At 35.3% G+C, this 20,341-nt stretch overlaps 9 protein-coding genes and 4 pseudogenes across 13 annotated transcripts, besides 2 other annotated features; 6 read left to right on the top strand and 7 right to left on the bottom strand.

Moving 5' to 3' along the window:
* Window positions 1-1,055: part of a mobile genetic element that runs on past the window's edge.
* Window positions 1,056-1,064: 9 nt separating this feature from the next.
* On the bottom strand, window positions 1,065-1,631 carry TVAGG3_0473800 (uncharacterized protein; the record flags this gene model as incomplete). The annotated part of the gene is made up of 1 exon (XM_001298244.2): window positions 1,065-1,631. The coding sequence occupies one exon, from the start codon at window positions 1,629-1,631 to the stop codon at window positions 1,065-1,067; it is 567 nt and encodes a 188-aa protein (XP_001298245.2).
* A 329-nt stretch (window positions 1,632-1,960) lies between these two features.
* Window positions 1,961-20,341: part of a mobile genetic element that runs on past the window's edge.
* Window positions 2,429-2,923, top strand: TVAGG3_0473790 (protein of unknown function, DUF4106 family; the record flags this gene model as incomplete). Its single annotated transcript, XM_051235617.1, has 1 exon — window positions 2,429-2,923. A coding segment is annotated over one exon (495 nt), but the record flags the coding sequence as incomplete, so codon positions are not given.
* TVAGG3_0473780 (protein of unknown function, DUF4106 family) lies at window positions 3,005-4,174 on the top strand (the record flags this gene model as incomplete). The annotated part of the gene is made up of 1 exon (XM_051235616.1): window positions 3,005-4,174. A coding segment is annotated over one exon (1,170 nt), but the record flags the coding sequence as incomplete, so codon positions are not given.
* Window positions 5,718-6,198, top strand: TVAGG3_0473770 (uncharacterized protein; the record flags this gene model as incomplete). The annotated part of the gene is made up of 1 exon (XM_051235615.1): window positions 5,718-6,198. A coding segment is annotated over one exon (481 nt), but the record flags the coding sequence as incomplete, so codon positions are not given.
* Window positions 7,707-8,244, top strand: TVAGG3_0473760 (annotated as a pseudogene). The gene has a single exon. A coding segment is annotated over exon 1 (538 nt).
* TVAGG3_0473750 (uncharacterized protein) lies at window positions 10,791-11,057 on the bottom strand (the record flags this gene model as incomplete). The annotated part of the gene is made up of 1 exon (XM_051235614.1): window positions 10,791-11,057. A coding segment is annotated over one exon (267 nt), but the record flags the coding sequence as incomplete, so codon positions are not given.
* On the top strand, window positions 11,176-11,528 carry TVAGG3_0473740 (uncharacterized protein; the record flags this gene model as incomplete). Its single annotated transcript, XM_051235613.1, has 1 exon — window positions 11,176-11,528. A coding segment is annotated over one exon (353 nt), but the record flags the coding sequence as incomplete, so codon positions are not given.
* Window positions 11,705-12,154, top strand: TVAGG3_0473730 (protein of unknown function, DUF4106 family; the record flags this gene model as incomplete). Its single annotated transcript, XM_051235612.1, has 1 exon — window positions 11,705-12,154. The coding sequence occupies one exon, from the start codon at window positions 11,705-11,707 to the stop codon at window positions 12,152-12,154; it is 450 nt and encodes a 149-aa protein (XP_051093436.1).
* TVAGG3_0473720 (KilA, N-terminal/APSES-type HTH, DNA-binding family) lies at window positions 12,681-13,508 on the bottom strand (the record flags this gene model as incomplete). The annotated part of the gene is made up of 1 exon (XM_051235611.1): window positions 12,681-13,508. One exon carries the CDS (start codon window positions 13,506-13,508, stop codon window positions 12,681-12,683), a length of 828 nt encoding a protein of 275 aa, XP_051093435.1.
* Window positions 14,848-15,162, bottom strand: TVAGG3_0473710 (organellar and viral DNA polymerase type B; the record flags this gene model as incomplete). The annotated part of the gene is made up of 1 exon (XM_051235610.1): window positions 14,848-15,162. A coding segment is annotated over one exon (315 nt), but the record flags the coding sequence as incomplete, so codon positions are not given.
* TVAGG3_0473700 lies at window positions 15,563-15,822 on the bottom strand (annotated as a pseudogene). Its single transcript has one exon. A coding segment is annotated over exon 1 (260 nt).
* TVAGG3_0473690 lies at window positions 16,858-17,507 on the bottom strand (annotated as a pseudogene). The gene has a single exon. A coding segment is annotated over exon 1 (650 nt).
* On the bottom strand, window positions 17,774-19,470 carry TVAGG3_0473680 (annotated as a pseudogene). The gene has a single exon. A coding segment is annotated over exon 1 (1,697 nt).

Raw genomic sequence — 20,341 nt, 5'->3', positions numbered from 1 at the left:
ATAATCCAAAGTTAATCGTTAAAAATTTGATGTCGTCACAAAATTTCTGTGTACGTATTTTATCACAAATACTTTTATATATTTATAGTTGCAAATTTATAAATAAATATTTTACGAATTAAAATCACCACTATTTTTTTGTGTTTCCAATTTGAATAAAACCGAAAATTCGCATTGAAACAATATATCTGTAATATTAAACAATCTGATATTTCAAGCTAGGATAAATGCTAATTAATCGAATTAATAACCTTTCCTCAAATTTTCCGAACTGATATTCAATTATTTAACGATAATAAGTTTTCTCATGTTTTCCCATTTAATAACAATCTTTATTAAATTCCGAATAAGGGTTTCGTTTTGCGAAAAAACGTACAATACGCAATTTCGCTAAAAAAACATTTAGCTAGCAATTTCGACCTTTGACTCCACTCAAGACGTCACTTTTTTAATTTTGCGGTATCATATTTTTGGAAAATCTTTATGAATATTATATAAAAAGTCTCTTTAATATCTATATTTCATATTTTTATCGATTTTTAAAGTTTTTGCGAAAAGTATTCAATTATTTTTGCTATTTGGTCGGGTAAATGTCAGATTTGCGACATTTTCTGATATGATATTCAGATTCTACGTTGATAATAATGCTTATAGAACCCTCTTGCTATTGTGTCAAAATTGCGAAACCGATAGCAAAAATATCTCGCAATATCAAAATTGAGATATTGAGTGAATTATGCATTATAGAGATTAAAAATCTGATTTGTGAAAACATCTCATCAGTTTCTAGCTAATTCAAAAATCTTTACTATCTTATTCGATTAAAATGAAAAGGGAATAGTTTCATTATGCTTTAAATGACAGCCTTATAATATAATCATAGTTTTCGCTCAATATGCAGCATTTTTTTTGAAATCTATGGTCAATGTCCTAAATACTGATTGCTTTGCATTCATATCAAAAAAAAAAAAAAAAAAAAAAAAAGGTAGTGGGGCTTCCAGGGGCTGCGCCCCTTCTAGCCCCGAAGATGTTTAGTATAAATGAAGTTTTTATTCGGAAAATTGTTAGTCTTCTGGTGTGAATTCGGAGGACTCTTCTTGGATAGAGTTTTGTATTTCCTCCTCCTCTTCTTCTTCCTCCATTGCTTCTGGGAAGAAGCCTTCTTCTGGGTCGAAAACATTATATAATGTGTAATTGAATGACACATTATATCTTTCTTTGCGTTCGCTCCTGACAAAGAACTTAGTTCCAGGAATACAGAAGACTTCTGTGCGTTGGAAAAGCTGATGTCCTGGAACGAATTTGGCAATTAGAGACTTCTTTTTTCCGAATTGTTCAGGAGTTTCCATGACGACAGTAACAACATCTCCATCTGCGAGGTCTTGTTGTTGTTCGGAAAGGTAAAGAGCAATGATATGAATGGTTGCTGCGTTGAATTCGAGAAAGTCGAATTCAAATTGTGTTGTCGTATAACATTCAAACCATTTTGTACAGTTGTCTCCGAACTCGTCAACGTATTCATCTTCGTCATATCCGTAACTAAAGACTTGGAATTCAGCAATTCTCTTGTCGAATGACCGTTGCATGTAACGAGGAAGATTTTGACGAACTTGGTATAAAGTTCTCAACATTATAAGCTTAGTAAATGTTGGAAAATACTGAACTAAGACATCGCTAAGCTCAATTGGATTTGGAATTGTCTTAGTAAGTTCAATTGAACTAGCAATTGCTTTGTTCAGAACTTCACAGAACTGAGTATTGTATGTAGCGTCTGGTTGTGTGTTTTCTTCGGCGTCTTTGAGATATTTAGAGCAAATTTGTTGAAGAATTTCTCTTAATTCGCTGTTAGACTTTTTGGTGGTTATTCTAACCGCTGTGCCGGTTCTTGGAGGTTGTGGGGCTTTGGCTTTGGTTAGCGGTTGAGAATTGTTAATGTTTGAATTGTGGTTAACAGCGTTGGCTTCCATTAGACAAAAATAAACTGTTTTTTCAAATAAGAGTTTGAGATGAACCGTTTTCGTCAACGGAGACTCCCTCTATTTTTTTATTTTATTTAATAGTTACCGTTGGAAAACCGTTCCATCTCAAATATTGAATGAACTATAAACGTTTTTTGTTTTCTATATATACTTTTTTGTCCAACGGTAAAACTTTTTACACAACGGTTTTTGAGAGTCGTCGCTGTTGACTTTTTTGTAGAGCACTCAAAATAGTATAACTTTGTCCGGACAAATAAGGGTCTATCGTCGCTACAGGAAAAGTTACGGGCGTTCCAAGGAAGTATACTTTGAGAAGCCTTTCCCCCTTATAGAATGAGATAGGACGGTTATTTTACAAAACTGACAACACTTTGACCGAGTAGTTTTTTGTGCTGAACAAATAGTGTCATATAAACATCTGTCAAAAACCGTTTTTTACTTCACTTAAAATGCCACGTAAGCTACGTAAGAATATACGTAAGAGGAAGAGAGCATTGAAACATCCAATAGTAAAACTAACACCACAACAACAGTTGCAACAACAAATTATGAATGACCCCACTATGTTGCAACAAATGTCAAGCAACCCTATGCTTTTAAACCGAGTTATTGGTGCACAGAGTGGAGGTTTAAGAGCGGCACTTTTAGCGAAAATGGCAGGCTATGGTGGAGCTGCAGACGGAACAGCCTATAACCCTCAAAGTCAAATGAATTTGAGTTCACTCAAAAATCAAATAACAGATGTCAAAAAGTCAAACATAGACATACAGAAACAAATAAGTGAAAACGAAAAGAAACTAGAATATGACAGACACACAAAGAAACTCAATGAGTTAAACGTAGAGAAAAAGAAGAAAGAAGAACAACTGAAAGAACTAAGTACAGAGGAATATGCGAAAAAAGTGTCAGAAAAAGCAGCAGAAGTAGCAAAAATGGAACAAGATGTTATAAATTTGAAAAACCATACTACTCAATATAAAGTACTGAAAGATGAAGAGATAAAACAAAAAGCCCTGAAGACATATATGGATAGCGATGAGTATAAAAAAGAAGTTGAAGCAAATGTAAAGGCAGAAAAACTTTTACAGTTGCAAAACCAAACCGTACAGTATGAAAACTTAGCACAAGAAAGTAAAAATAACGACGCAGCCATGCAAAAGGCAATGAAAAGCGCAGAATATATAAAAGCTAATAATGACTGGTTAGATGCCCAAGCCAACGCTAAAGCAGCCCAACTTATAGGGTCAATAAGGACAAAAATACAAGCGGATGAAGACAGTTCAAATGAAGCTTTAATGAATGCTGACTTTAAGAACGCCTTCGAAGCTCTTCATAGTAAGGTGAAACTAGTGAACGACTTCTCATCTGGAAAGAAACTGAAGTCTGAAGGTTTCGACAAAGAGTTAAGAGAAGTAGCACAAAATATGACGAAAATAACAGATGCAGCAACGAGACAGGCAGTTCAAAGTGCCTATGACGCCGTTAGAGCAACTGTTGTGGAAAGTCAAGAAAAAGAGTTACAACAGACCAAAACAGACCTAGTAAATGCTTTCTTAAGAACGAAAAGTCAGGTAGGACATTATGCTGCAGATGGAACATATGTGCCAGCTGGTGGAACTTATATACCACCAAACCCTCCAAGAGAAGCACCTGCACCAGGACTACCTAAAACATTTACATCGTCACATGGACACAGACACAGGCATGCACCAAAACCAACACAACAACCAACACAACAACCAACACAACAACCAACACCACAACCAACAGTTCAAAACACTGCACCACAACCAACAGTTCAAAACACTGCACCACAACCAACAGTTCAAAACACTGCACCACAACCAACAGTTCAAAACACTGCACCACAAACAGAGCAAGGACATAAAAGAAGTAGAGAACAAGGAAACCAAGAATTCTTAAAAATGCTTAAGGAAGACTATGGTTACCCAGATACTCTTGACTTTAGTGACAGATATAAAGAAGCTATTAGAAAGTTCAAGGAAGGAAATACTGACCCGAACCTATTTAGCTTTATGGTTCAGCACCAAATGGGATATAATTTCAAACCTGGAAAATACAAGCTCGCTAAGGGATATGATTTAATAGCATATCATCCAAATGACATGACTGAATTTACTCCGAGATATTTGGTGTCAGAGCTAAATGATAATTCAACTCTCTTCATGAAACGCGTAAAAAATAGAGACGGAACGAAAGAAGAAAGGTTTATGAGTCCGGATGACTTAGATAGGGAACTTTTTAAAAACGGTCTCGGAATATATGAAATGCCAGCAGATGAGGTACAAGAAACTCCACAGGAAGAAGTTCAGATACAACCAGACATGGAAGAAATAGTTCAGCAACAACAGCTAGAAGAGCCTGAAGGAAACGAACAAGTCCCTCCTTTGGAAACTAACTTCACAGAACTAGATGAAGATTTGGAACAGCCGAAAAATCTTGACCCTCAACAAGAGTATGCGGAGAATATGGAATCTTTCCAAGAGTCAAAAAAAAATTCAGCTGACATAGTAGAAGAATATCGAAAAATGTTCGCCGACATACAAAAGACTCCAACATCAGATGAAAATATCCAGCATAGAATGGAAGTACTGAAAGATAATGTACACAAATACAACAATCCTTTTTACTTACGAGCATATAACGTTCAATCTTTGGATGAACTCGGTGAAAATAAAAGGTTAAATTTCAACAAAACATATAGAAATGAAACATTGTTTAAAGTTCATTCAGAACCTAGCCAATATGGAAACAAACCTACTTTTGTTTCTGCAGACGATGGAACTACAATGAGATGGGGTCATAAAGCTAATCCGGATAGGTGGTTCATAAACTTACAACCACAATTCCAAGAAGTTGTAGACGCAATGGAAGTGAATGGTGAACCAGATGTAGCTGGTATTTTCAGCGCGGCTTTAATGCCATTGAAAGATATGAAAGATGCAGATATTTTGAACCAGTATGAAATGAACATGGCTGATGGAAATATAACACCTGACGTTCTAGAACATTTATCTCAAAGAACTACACAGAACCATAGAGATGGTATATTTGGTGAAGAGTTTAGAAAGAAAGTTAGGGAGAGAGAAGGAAGAGAACCTATTGTACATGACCTTGCAAACGAAAGTTTACAAAATGTCATAAAAACTTACTTTGCAGACAATGAACCGAGAAGGGATGAATATTTAAGAAAACTCAAATGGACAGTACCAAATGAAATGTTAGTATTGAAAAACATGTTCCTTGACAAAATAAAATGGAAAAAAATAAATGACGCAAGACTGAAACATTGGGTAAAAGCTTTCCCATTCACAAAAGATATTGTTGGTAACATGGAAAGAAAACCAGAATGGCTACAAAAACATATATTTGGAAACGAGCTTATTCCATATGGACAAGCTCTGTTTGAAGAGCTTGAACCGGAAACTCAGGAAAGAGTCATGCAAACAATACGCGAAGACTCAAATACAAACTATGACAAAATCTTTCTAGGATATAGGTTACCTGAGATGGGCGACCAGAGCCCAAAGGCAAAAAGAACATGGGAAATTTACAACATACTAGGTGAACATGAGGCAAAGATGCAACAACTTGAAGCAGAGGGCAAGTTACCAAAAGCGACACCAAAGAAGAAGAGTAGAACAAAGTAAAGCTTGGTCCGAGTGGGTTCTATTATGATATATAAATCCAACTATTCTATATTTTTACCCATATGAAATGTACGCCGCTCAGAATATAACGCCAACAGTTTTGGATGCCATGAACGGAAATGTTTCCGAATGGTATAACGAATGCGACAATGCCATTAGAAGGTCAGAAATAGTTCCTGGAACTTACGAATATACAACTGCTGTTTCTTATGGAAACGTAGGTGAGTTTGGAGAAGGTTCTTCAACAACAGTAGATATTGCTTGCGACAGGTTTCATATTATTTCTATTGACAACTCATTCTTATACGTGGAACAAGACATTGAAATAAAACCTTCTGCCAAGTTGTCTGACAAGAAAGGTTGCAATGGAATTTTCTATGTCGGATACCAATATGCTCCAGAAGTTTTCATGGGATATAAGATATATTCTAACTCTGACTTAGTTCAAACAGTAACATGGGCAAACTATGAATGGTTCGCTTTGAGAAACTCAGTACAACCACAAGCTAGAGAACAAACAGACCAGTATGCAAATATTGAGAAAATAAGAAGACTTGACCCTAACGTTCCAGGAGTTTATGTTAACCTTTCTGGTTCAGATGGAAATGCTGCCACTAAAGTAAAACTGAAACTTAGAGTTCCTTTGTCATCTTTCCTCATCTTCAGGTTTTTAAGATACTTGCCAAACTGGGCAGGAAAAATTTCTATCGAACTTACTCCAAGCAAAAATAACTTAGTCATTGCACCAACACAAGACCCATTCACTCTTACAGACGTAATAGGAACAAATAAAATCATTCGCCGACTTTTGCAAAGACAAAGTTGACTTAGACTTTGGTTTCTCAAACTTCAACAATGAAGTAAACTATTATTTCAATGCTGCTGGAACTGCTTGGGACCCAGTTAAGTTCACATGCGAAAAGTTTGAATGCAAGAGTAATAGAAAGCAGACTTGCAGTCTATATGTTGGACCCAGATATTTCAAATGCTTTAGCTGCCAAATATATTGCAGTTCCACTTATGTTCCCTATACACCAAATATCTGTCAAAGACTTTGCAGGTGAAGTTGGAAACCAAAGTGCTGACCCAGGTGCAAGAACAGATATTGCCTTAACAACTGCAATGAAACATGCAGATACTATGTTTGTTACTGTTCAGACGAACTATAAATGACTATTCTTGTTTCTACAACCCCGGTATTAAATATCATATAAACATAGATGGCAAATATTATCCAAGAGAAGAATATTCTACAGTTGAGGATATGAGGTCATACAACTTGACATTAGATGCTATGAACTTTAACAACAACTTCACAACAACCATAAAACCCTGAAATGCAAAGTTCTATTATGCCATATGTGAAAGTATGGACTCATACAGGAGGTCAAAAAAACTCAATATACAAATGGAGGACCGTTCAAACTTTTGGCTTGGCATTCCATTTGCTGACTCAGAAGACTTTATGGGTGGTATTTCAACTGTTGGTACTGTACAAATACAATATACTGTGGACAGAGACGGTCCAGATGAATTGAGAGCAAAGAAGTTTACAAAACCAATAGCACTTTTCACGGAAGATGCTCTTTTGAAGATTCGTTCGATGAAACCTGCTGGGGCTCCTCAGATTGGCATAACGACAGCTTCCATCGAGCAGATTTTGGCAGCAGGTCAGTAAGTTGTTCTTGAACTGACTTCTCTCCGTCAAATATTGACAGTACGCCAGTCTTAACATAGTATTGTATTAAAAACTTTCCTTTAGAAATATCTGTAAGTTTTGTTGTTATATTTTTGTCTGCTTCAAGAACTTTCACCATTTCAGTTATACCAACTTTCTTTGCTTTATGAAAATATTTAGGTTCAGCAAAGACTGCTATTCTATAACATTTTCCATTGTTTTGTGTAAAGAACTACTCTGTCAATGAACTTGTATTGTTTGTGTGTGTAAACTTTGTTCTGCTTCAATTCGAAGAGATACTCGAATACGTCCATCTTTTTATTCTAAGTAAAATGTCATTTCCGAAAAATAGAAGCGTAAGTGTTTCAAAAAGGTTTAATGGCGATGGCAGATGTGAAGTTAAATTCACCAACTCAAACAAACAGTCAAAGTGTTGTTGTCAATGTCAAAGACAGAGATGTTGAAGTGGGGAAACCATACGAAGACGAAGATGGTATAACAATAGTTCCTGTAAAAGAACAACCAACATATCCTGAAGTTAGCAGAGACTTAAGTTCTGTTGCAGATATTCGAAACGACTACATGCAACTGAAAGATAAGCTTAAAACTCAGGAGAAGATTTGTCAAGCTTTAGGTCTAATGTTAAACTTGGTTGAGCACAACCCTGTAAAAGTGAACTCATATGTCATCGCACCTCATGAAATTTTGAAAGAACTATTGAAACTTTTGACAGAGGCAGACGATATAAACATCAAAGAAATAGAACCCGACATTGCTTGCTGTGGTGTTTCATACAATGTCATTGACAAGATATACGTTATGAAAGGAGGTGAAACGTTGAACTTAAAATATAGTTTTCCCAGACGTCATAAAAATATTTGACGACCACAACATTTCATTAAAATTTACTTGCTAAGTAAAAATGGCAGAAGACATAGTGGTTTATACTATTACGACTAAAAACCCTGAGTCATATAATTCTATAACAACAAACTTACAAAGTCCTCAAGGACGATATTGTAAACTGACCTTAAAACACGATGACGACTAAAGCCTGTTTTGCTCTTTTGACACCAGAAGACTTTGTTGTTGTGAATGGTAAAAAATACTTCTTTGAAGATACTTACTCAGATATACCACCAACAGGTTTTGTTGACTTATTTAATACTTTAAGGACGGATGTAACATGTGCTGCAACTAGAGCAGGTTTCATTATGTTTGGATGTCCGACTGAGTTTAGTATAAACGATATGAGCTATAATACAAAACTTATATCTGGTTTTTACTACCAACAGTTTCCTATAACAGGAAAGGTGTCATACAAGGAATGTCTGTTCCATTGACTTTAAGTACACCTATTTTATATATTGTTTCAAACTTAGGTTCAAAGTGCTATTCGAATGTCGACAGAAACTACTATGACCAAAAGATACTCATGCGTATAAACAACACTTTCTCTGCTGGTTTGCCTATTGTTCATTCGAATGCAGAGTTTTCAGCTTTAGTAAACTCAAACACTTTAGCAAACATAAACTTAACCTTAGTTGACGCAAACTTTGTTCCTGTAAAACTTTTATGTCCTATGTATTTGTCAATGACGGCAGAAAGTTTCGAATTGGAAGATGCAACTGGTGAAAGTATTGTACTACAAGAACAACTTCAACAACAAATAGCTCAAGAACAAACAAATGCAAACAAATGGAACAACAAAGTCAAGAATAAAAAAAATATTTTTTTTATTTTTATAAAAATGTACAGAATAGATGTTTCAGATTTTTATGACTTCCAAGCATTCAGAAATATGTGTCCATTTCGAGACTATAACAAAGCAGTCGAGAATTTGAAACGTTTAGTCATTTATGTGACTCTGCCCCAGAATGTTATGTCATGAAAGAATGGGATGTTGTCTTTAACAAACCAAGAGCAACAATAGTGTCTGAACAAGAATGTAGACAGAAACTTAAGAAAATAAAAGTCGTACAAGTTGCATGAAGATGTTAGATGCTTGGGATATCTTTATTGTCAAAACTTGAAGATTTTTCAGTTCGAGGTATAAAGTTTTATACACCTTCTCCAAACTTCTATTCTATCTTCACTGGATATAAATACGAACAAGTAGAATGGAAAGAAAATATTATAGAAGCTTGGTTAGACCATGTCAAAGAAATTATATGCAATGGAAACGAAAAGGTTTATGAGTATATCTTATGTTGGTTTGCAAACATCTTACAACATCCAAGTGCTAAAAATGAAAACTGCTCTCATCATAATTGGAAAACAAGGAACAGGTAAGAACACTTTCTTTACAGATATCTTATGCAAACTGTTAGAGGGCTATTCGAACCCTAATATGACAAACATAGAAAACATCTGCGGTAAATTTAACTCTTCAATAGAGAATATGAAACTTATAGTATGTAACGAACTTCAAAGTATAGATACAACAAAAGTTTTAAACTCAGATGCTTTGAAGAGTCTTATAACAGACAAAGTTGGAGTTGTTGAAAGAAAATATAAAGACCAAAGAGTTTGTGAAAATGTTGCAAACTTCGTCATGGTTTCAAACAATGTTGTTCTCGATGAAGTTAGAAAGTTCTGACAGAAGATATGTAGTTGTCAGAACGTCAGATTCTCATATGCAAGATACAGAATATTTTGACGCTTTGTCAGAAACTTTGACATCTGACTTTTACAAACCACTTGTTCTCATATTTCATGACATTAGATATTTCAAAGTTCAATCCAAGACAAATTCCACATACCGAAGAAAGACAAACATTGTTAGAAGCAAACCAAGAGTGTTTATGAACTGTTTATAGATGAGACTAACTTTGAGTGTTTAGATGAAAGGTCATTGTACGATGAATATAAACAATATTGCCAAGAGTATGGTTATATGACAGCGTCCTAAACGAACATTCTTGGCAAATGTCAAAAATCTTTTAGATGTTCAGAACGGCGTATATACAAAGAAAAATTTTTCTGAGTAAATTTTAAAAAAATATTTTTTTATCCGATAGAAAAGATGGCAAAATTCATCTCAGTAAACAAGTACATGACAGAAGTCAAAGAAGAACTAGACCCATTCGCTTATTTGAATGTTTACTTCTACCATTTTGAAAAGTCTACATTTGACAAAGTTTGGAACATCGAACCAGTTAAGTTTTGCTATTGTGACTAAAAATGGTGCGAAATTTGAAGACTTAGACATAGAAGGTTTGTTAGCAGTCAAAGAAAATTTTGACAGAAAGTTCTCAAAACTCGAAGAAGGCAAAGCATACAAACTTGTTATACCTTATGAACCAAAGAAAGCAGACGACTATGAATATTATGAGTCTAAGATAGTTGAAGTTCAAGGTAAATTGGGTAAAAAGATTTTAGAGTCTAAACCAGTGTTTGCTCCTAAAGAGGAAGAGAACATTGACATTGACCCAGAAATGTTCTAAAAATAAAATTTTATTTTTACATGTCAAATTTCTTTTTCTCTGGTTCAGGTTCTTTCTTCTCTTCTTCTACTTTCTTTTCTTTCTTCTCTCTCTTCTTCTTCTTCTCTGGTGGAGTTATGTCAAACTTCTCAGAACCATATTTTTGTAAAAGGTCTTTGTCCTTTAATAGCTCTTCTATTCTGTTTTCTATTTCATCTTCAAGAACAGCGCATGTGTCTTCTTTGCATTCTAAGAACTTTTGTTGGACTTCAGCTTTCCAATCGGCGTCATCTCTGTCAACAAGTCTGTCATTGACAAATTTTAAGACTGCTCTGCTTAATGTTTTATGGTTCTCTTGTCATATTCCCAGAAACAGAACTTTAGAACAAATTCCCTTTCTTGTTTACACTATGTAAGATTTTATGGTCTACAGATGTTTTGCTGTCGAAAAGTTTGTCTCGAATATAGATAGCGAAATCGCTAGACATTTTCAAAAAGATAAAAATTTTAATTTTTCTAAAAATATGTTAGAAAAAAAGTTTGCTGACATTGACAAGAAATTTGAGAATGTTTTAAACAAGAACAAGAGGAAGTTAGAAAATGCTCAGATAAAGCCTATACATGACAAGTTCTTATTTGCTCAGAATGGTATAACAGGTCTAATCGCACCACCTGGGTCGGGTAAGACTTTCACTTATCTTAAAATGGCTGCACAACAACAAGAACTAGATGAGAAGAACCCATTCTATGAGTTAGTAGTCATTTGTAGTACTTCTGGTCAATTTGACCAAACCGTAAATTCGTTCAAAAGATATTATAAAAAAGTCTAAGTTAGTATGTATAAAAGACTCTGAGTTGTTGGATTGGATAAAGAAGTACCAAAGAAGAGTTTTGAAGTACAATGCTATAAATGAGTATGTCAATTCGAGGTTTAAAGACCCAAATGAGGAAATGCAGAGAATATTAGAGAAGAAACACTTCAGAAACAAACAGAAAGAGATAGAATACATTTCGAAGAAATTGCAATCTTACGATTGGAAGACTTACCCTCACAGATGTCTTCTTATCTTAGATGACTTTGCTTCTCATCCTTTGTTAAAGAACAGAGAACAAGACATGTGTCGAATTCTCAAGAAGCTCAGACACTTTAACATCTCAGTTGTCATTTGTGTACAGACAGCAAAGAGTTTAAGTAAGGATGTTAAAAGAATACTTACTGATATCATACTTTTCCCTGGATTGTCCGAAGACGATTTCATGGAACTTATGAAAGAGTCCATGGCAGGTAAGTTTGACAGACATGAACTATGGGAGAAGTACAAAGTCATACAAGACCCTCATACTTCTTTCAGAATTCACATCTACGCGAACAAAGTTCAAATTGTAAAAAGTCAAGCTTGAAAAATGTAAGTGTTTAGTCTTAGTCTGTTGTGGTGCTGGGGCTGTCGGTTCTTCTGGCTTTGGAATGGACTCGGTTGGTGGTACGTCGGACATTCGTTTGTGTCCTGTCGGAAGGAAGAGTTCTTCCAGTTGTCAAGAAATTTTTTTCCTGTCGGAAGGAAGGACTTTTCCTGTCGGAAGGAAAAACTTTTTCTGTCGGAAGGAAAAACTTTTTCTGTCGGAAGGAAAAACTTTTTCTGAAGTTCGACCAAAAAGTTCTCAATTTTCGAAAATTTGAATGGTTTACGGACGAACAACAGGAAATTTTTTTCCAGTTGTCAGGAAATTTTTTTCCAGTTGTCAGGAAATTTTTTTCCTGTTGGAAGGAAGAACTTGGAATGTCGGAAGGAAATTTTTTTCTTGTCGGAAGGAAGAACTTGGAATGCCAGAAGGAAGGACTCGGAATGCCAGAAGGATTTGACAAGACAATTTACCATCTAGAGCTACCTGAGCCATCTGAAGTCAAGACCAAAAATAAATGGTTCATTTACTCTTCCTCTTTGAAGTTGTCAAAATACTCTGTTATCTTTTCCTTCAGTAGCGGCAAATCTTCTTTGAATGTAAGTATTGTACAACCTTTCATATCATAGTGTGTTTGAGGTAACGTATCTTGAACTATCTGTTTAACATCTTCATTTGGTGTCATTGAAATCGGTAAGTTTTCGCGATAGAACCAATTTCTGTCAGATTTGTAAATCTTAGCAAGGTCGTAAAAGCTTTTGTTGTTTCTTCTGACTAAATGCAACATAACCATATCTCTGTCTTCTTCATTTTCCATCTCTTCAGTGTAAATCATATACTTATAGTTCTTTTCCTTTCCTTTTGGTACCGAACGTGGTATTCTTTTCTGAAGGCTTTTGTCTTTTGCTTCAATGACTTCATCTTTTGCTTGAAGTTTCTTTTCCATCTCTTCACGTTCTTGTCTATGAATTTCATCTAACATCATGAAAATATAACAAGCATAGCGAGGTGACGCCCACATTGCAACAGCATTTACAAGAAGTCTATGTACATACCAACCTCTCAAACCAGGAGCCAAATTCTTGCGATTTTCGTACGGAATCTCTACCCTCGGTTTTCCGAGGGTAGCAAACATATGAGGAAATTCTTCTAAAAGTTCTTTTGTCTGTTGGTTTTCAAACCAATGGTATGCTTGCTTTGTAGAACGAAGAGTATTCAAAATACTTTGCATTTGGTACATATCGTCTTTGACCGAACGAATGAGACGGAGTTGTTTGTTAAACTGAACCCACTCATATTCTTCATTTATAGCTTCATGGACTATAACTGTTGTTGTGTTCTCTGTTGTTGACATATCTGTCTTTACATTCCGGATAAAAAAATATTTTATAAAAAATTAGCGTTATTTTTTCTATCTTAAGGAAATTCATGATTTTCATAGAGTTTTGGCGAGTAGGGAAAAAAACGGTCTAGAGAATTTTCACGATTTTCATAGAGTTTTGGCGACTAAGGTTTCTTACCTACTCGCTGTTCTTCACTGTTTCCGAGGGAAGCAATCTTATGCCATTTTACTCAGAATTTTGTTGCTGAATTCAGCAAAAATATATTTTAGGGTAGAAGGTTAGATCTAACCTGTCTTCTACCCTCTTTTCTACCCCAGTTATTTTATAAGCGTTTCACATGGTAAACGTTATTTTTACATGTATTTTTCAGCAACTTCGTCAAATAATTTTATAGCTTTATCTATCTCATCTACTTCAAACGTTTCTTTACCTTTTATGGGAGCACCATACATTTTCTCAAACTTTTCAAGTAGTTCTGTTTCTGCAGCTCTCATATCATTAACTAACACAACCTTGACTATATTGACTGTACTGTCATATCTTAGAGTTATATTATATGTCCTTCCTATCTTATATCTCTTTGTATTGAAGTCCTTCGGTTTCTGAACGATGTAAAGTAAGCCTTCACTGCAACGTTCCGTATCGAATGAACCATATGTTTATGAAGTTATATCCAACAACTGGGTCTAACCATAACAAAACTATTGGTATAAGACTTTTGTCGATGAGATATGCTGCAGTTCCATAGAATTTTACCGATATCATAAGCTCAGGATTTCTTGTCAAAATTTTCTGAGTAGAAGCAATTTTAACCCAGTGGTTTGTTTTTTTTCCAAATGGAGATAAAATGTCTGACAAAGAATATTTGTTGTATTTCTTTGAGTATCTTACGTTTAAATCACCTATTCTAACCACTTTGGTGTCATTGTCTATCTTTCCAACTGTTTCAAACTCAATGTTTGACATCTCTGTCTTTAAATCTGCATAGTCGTTTCTCATACGTTCTATCTCTTTGACGGAGTAGTTATATTTCCTCATTGCTGCTTTACATTTAGAACACTGTGGGTTCATTTTTGCGTTATATTCTGAAACCTTACCTGCTAGTATGACTAAGGCGTCAATTGCTCTCTTTAACTCAAAAGTTGCTGGTTTTATCTGTTCAGTCCATACCTTACCTCTTCTATCTTTATCTCTTATCTGCCATACACATTTTGCAACTAACGAAACAAAGTTGTCGTAGGTCTTAAACTCCCCAGATTTGTATATGTCAGAGATGTTCTTATATACCATATCGCAATCTTTGTCCATGACTTTGTGGTTGCAATGAAATCCAAGAAACTCATAGTTAACCTTTCGTATGAACTTCTTTATTTCTACTGAGTCAGTTGCTTTGACTTCTATTTCATCGAATTCTGGAATAGTAAGCTTTTGTTGTTGGATTTCAGGAAGTTTAGGTAGATGGTCAATAATATCCTGCATTTCATAAAGATATTCTTCATCTGTTTCATCTTTTGCAGTGCAATCTAAATCTCCTTGGAGAAGTTCTTGCTTTATCTTCTGGATTTCTGTTTCGAAAGTATATGAAGAAGGAATGAAGCTTTTCATCTCTACTAACATTGAAGTTGGGTTCATGACTAACGAATTTGGTGCTGTTGTTGCTAACATGTTCTTACAATAAAAATAAAAAATATTTTTTTAAAAAAACCAACTTTATTTTTTATTTCGGGAAAACTCATGAGGTTAGAAAACATGTACGAAGAAGTCTTGACAAAACATTTACGATGAAATCATGACAAAACATTTACGATGAAATTCATGAAAATTCAAGAGGGTAGAAAAGAGGGTAGAAGACAGGTTAGATCTAACCTTCTACCCTAAAATATATTTTTGGGTCCTTTACACTCATTACGATGAAGAAGTCTTGACAAAACATTTATGAAGAAGTCTTGACAAAACATTTACGAAGAAGTCATGAAAATTCAAGAGGGTAGAAAAGAGGGTAGAAGACAGGTTAGATCTAACCTTCTACCCTAAAATATATTTTTGTCGAAAAAAAATGGTTCATTTACTCACAATATTTTTGTACAAAACGACCCCAAACTTTTAACTTCTTTTCTGCAGCTTCTAATGTTATCTTAGCGAGTTCATATTCTCTAAATTCTCTCTTTAAATCTTCTTGTTCCCATTGGTCTAGTTCGTATGGAGAATCTCTATAACCAGAACATATCTCACGTTCATGTTCTATTTGTTTTTCATGCATTTTTCTAACTTCTTCTTCAAACAAAGGTTTTGCATTCTCTACTGTATCTTCAAGTTCTTCTTCATCTAATTTCTCATGAACTTTCTTGTCTATGGAGTCCATAATTTTTCCAACTGCTATGCAATATTTTGGAGAAGCCCACATTGCTATATAGTTTACAAGTCTTGGGTCTACATACATTCCTCTAACCTGTTTGATTTCATCAGGAATTCCTGCATGAACTTTGTATAAAAAGCAACCCGCCGTTTTCCGCGGGTTGGTATATTCTTCACAAAATGCCGTATAATACTCTTCCCAGGACTTATTTTCCAACAACCTTCTAAAGTCTTTCCCAAACTGCTGACATATCTTTGTTGCATTTATATAACCATCCTTGTCTCTACGTAAGACTTCAATACCGTTGTAAGTGCCTTTTGTGAATGTTTCGCCATTAGATTTGTTCGTGAACGTTTTTGCTTCGACTGACATTTCTGTTCTTACAATAAAAATAAAAAAATATTTTTTGGTGGGACGTCGGACATTCGTTTGTGGCTTAACCGTCGGACCACAACGATAAAAATCTCTGCTACTAGCAGTACTGCTACTGACAGTAGCAGTACTTTTACTGACAGTAGCAGTACTTTATCGTCGAAAACCCTCTCAAATTTTCCTTTTTACTGCAACTAGCAGTACTTTTTCTGACAGTAGCAGTACTTTTTCTGACAGTAGCAGTACTTTTACTGACAGTAGCAATACTTTTACTGACAGTAGCAGTACTGCTAGTAGCAGAGATTTTTATCGTCCAACTTTACAAATGTAAACTTATATCGTTCTATTTTCTTCACTAGGGTCTAACACCAAAGTAACCTTACAAATGTAAACTTATATCGTTCTATTTTCTTCACTAGGGTCTAACACCAAAGTAACCTATGTACATGAAATTTCACTGCATAAAAGGAAAAAACCTGCGCGAATCGGGATTTGAACCGAGGTCTTCGACGCCTTTAACGAGGTAGCCCATACCACTGAGCTATGAGCCGCTTGCATATTCACAAAAATAAATTGTTTTCATGAGTTTTCTACGATGTTAGAAAAAATGTTATTTTCTAATATCTTCACATTCAATACTTTTTCAGCACTTTTCCGTAGTTATATATGAAAGACAATTCGAGATAAAAGTCATAGTACAATGGAATAATATGCTGCACACCGTTTGTTGTGAACCAAACTTGAAAGTCAGAGAAACTGTTACTAGGTGGTTCGTAGAATTTAGAGGTAAGGTCATAAAAGTCCTTACCAATACAAAGAAAACTGTTGTTGCTTGAACTGAAACTTGCATGACACATGACATTTTGAGGGTCGAACACGTTTCTATAAACTGTCAAATCTGCTGGTGGACGTATAAATTTAAACGGACCGTCAGGTGCAATGGTTCGTTCTGGTTTAGTAACCGAAGAAATTGTGCCCAAGAACGTTTGTCTACTTCCCAAAATAAAAACTGTGTACTTCTTGGAGGGTTAATTTCAATCCTTTGAAATGAAACGGTGGAATTCATCTTGTTGTATTCTAGTTTCAGATAGTATGTTCCATTTAGTAAAGAGTCGTATTTTTCTTGAAATTCCCAATAATATTTGTTCATTTGAGTTTGAAAGTCATTTAGAGTTTTCTCAAGACTTTCGTCTGAACGAACTGTAAAGATTCTCATTTCGTCAAATTTGTCTATTAGACCATCAGAACCTTCATACTGCCCATGAAAATATACTGCGAACATAAATGCGTTAGTTCTTTTTGAAAACAAAACTTTTCTAAATCCTATTGCCTTTGCATCTGAAGGACTTTGAAGCCAACGAATTGGAAAGTCAAACCTGTAAGTACGGGATGAAATTTCTTCATCTGATATAGTCCTACCGGCGTTTGTAAAGATATAGTCTAACGGTTTTGTATCTGCTACTTTTGTTCTTTGTTTTTCAACCTGAAACATTTAATATATGTAAAAATATACTGTTTTAAAAACGTTTTAAAATGGTATGCAATGTTTTATTTCATGCAATGTTTAACTATTTCACCATCTTCTTTAACACCCCAGTACTTACGCTTGGAGAGGACATGAACTTCGGTGAAAATTTTGTCTAGCTTAAAACAGCCCATCTTTTCACCGACTAAACCCATTTCAATGAGTTTGTTATAGCCTTCTTCGTTCGTCATGAGTGCGTCAATGTTCTCATAGTATACCTTCACTTTGGATTTAACCTCTGAGAAGAATTTGTTGTAGTTGTCAAGGACTGCCTTTGCGAACTGAGGATAAGACCAATGTTCGACAATAGGTTTTAATGTGGTTACTAAGCCACTTTCACCTTCGGTAAATTCGTATTTCAAAACAAAAGGAGAAAACCTTTCAACAAAGTTGTCGACCTTCTCATAATGTTTACTCTTCATCTCTTGAGGTTTTTTAATGGAATACCCCCATGTCGAATTCATAAGCAATTTGAGTGTCATTGCAAGTTTGGGGTTTGAAGCTTTCCTAATATCATAGAGTTGTTGTATGACTTTTCCAACTGTATAGTTCCTTCCCGGGAACTCGCCATTTTCGTTTGGAATTCCAGTCGGGATATATTGGACGAACCTCATGTACGCAGCGTTAAGGTCGACATAGTATATTTTTTCATCTGAGTCGAACTTATCGCATCCAATCGGACCAGTTTTTGGAAATTCAAGCGAGTCTCTTATCTTCTGAGAAACTTCTCCTGTTATCTCATAAACATCGTCGAAGCAACCTGTTTCATATAAAACCTTCTGACCTAACTCAGATGCTCTCCAATACAATTTGACGTCAATTGGATGTCTCAATGGAAGTTTGTTTATAGCATCTTGAAGTTCTTGCAACCTCATTGGAAGTTCTTCTGGTTCAGGTTGGTATCCGAACAATCCAACTCCTTTTGGAACTGTGTACTTCTTTTGTACTAGAACTTTGTCTGGAACAACTTTTGGTCTTGCTAACAGTGAAAAGTTTGTTTCGTCTTTTGGTACAAAACTTTCTGTCAGCTTGTCATCTGGAATTGGTTCCAACAAACCTTTCTCGAAAAGAATGTTAACAGCTCTGACAATGTTGCACTTGCCTTTTCCGAACAATGGGTTTGTAAGACTTTCGTTCAACATGAAGTGGTTGTGGACAATTACAATCTTCAACCATGGTAAGTCTTTGTCAACAACATAGTCGTCATGTGAAAACCTTTCTCAGTCGGAATGTTGACTCGGATATTCACATTTGCCAACGGTGCAATTTTAGCCAATTGACCTCTGAGCATGTACCTTGTCTTCACACATGACTCAAGATACTTCATCTTCTCATCTGTAACAAGACCAGAGTTCCTGAGACATGTAAGAATACAAGGTTCATTGACAATTTTTTCAATTGAATTGTAAATTCCATACCTGGTTAAGTCAATGTCAGACTTATTTCTGAACGGGAAATACCCAGCATGTTGTCTGACTGCTTGAGGGTTAGGTTGGTACCATTCGAACTTGACACTTGCAATTCCTTCAATTGCATTCAAAATGTCTGAGTCGGAGTCAACCATTTGTTCTCTCTTTGTAGTCTTGAAAGCGTCAAGAAGTTGTGCGGCTGTTGTGACATTGCCATGTGCATAGTATATATGACCATCTAAATCTGTTACGGTTAGTCTGAGATTGTATCCTTTCTTATTTCCGTCTTGTATGGCAGCAAGTACACCCATGAAGCCTTCTTTGTTCTTTCCTTCGTCAAAGTTTACTGTAAAGGTTCGACCAGAAGTAATTTGACTTCTAACTTCACGGTACTTTTCATATGCATATCTTGTTCTTTTCATGGGAGCATGTGCGTCTTCACCTTTCCTTTTTTCCTTCTCAAAGGATGCAATTGTTCGTCATTTCCAGTAGAATCTGGCAAAGCCGTCGTGTCTTCAACTTGAGGTTCACTAACATCGAAAGGCATGTCCATAAGACGTTCTTCTTCTAACCTCTCTAGTCTGTTTGGATAATTTGCACGTGCTGTTTCCAAATCCATTTCGTAGCGAAGACCAGACAATTGTCATAGACTTTTATTGCTTTCCCTTCCTATATTTAAACTTCTTTGAAACTTTCCAACCATATCTTTGCAACTCTGCTTTTATTCTAGCAGATTTTCTATCATTCTATATGGGGGCATTTTATAAAAATAAAAAATATTTTAAAATGGTATGCCATATAGCTTTCTTGAATTTGTTAAGATGTATTTGAACGTATTTTCCATCTGTATCTCTAGCGTTTACATGAGGCATAGCCCGCCTTAGTAAAACATACTTGTAATTTCCTATAGTTTACGCCGGTATAAAAGTAGAAAGAGTCTTGTTCTTCGCTATAGTAGTAAAACTCAAACGTATGCTCGCCATAGTCTGTAATTTCAATTGCTTCATCTTCTAGTTCGTCGACAAATTCGAATACAATATCTCGAAATTTGCCTATGTTCTTATTGTTTTCAGAACAAGTGACCCAACGCAAGTTTTCAAGTCTATTGTCGTTTCTTATATGGTTTATATGGTCTACAAAAGGTAAATTGTTAGGGTTCGGTATAAAATGAGTTGCAATGAC

Source organism: Trichomonas vaginalis, chromosome II (assembly GCF_026262505.1).
Source record: "Trichomonas vaginalis G3 chromosome II, whole genome shotgun sequence".
NCBI classification, from domain to species: domain Eukaryota; phylum Parabasalia; order Trichomonadida; family Trichomonadidae; genus Trichomonas; species Trichomonas vaginalis.
This window is presented reverse-complemented; position numbering and strand designations above follow the sequence as displayed.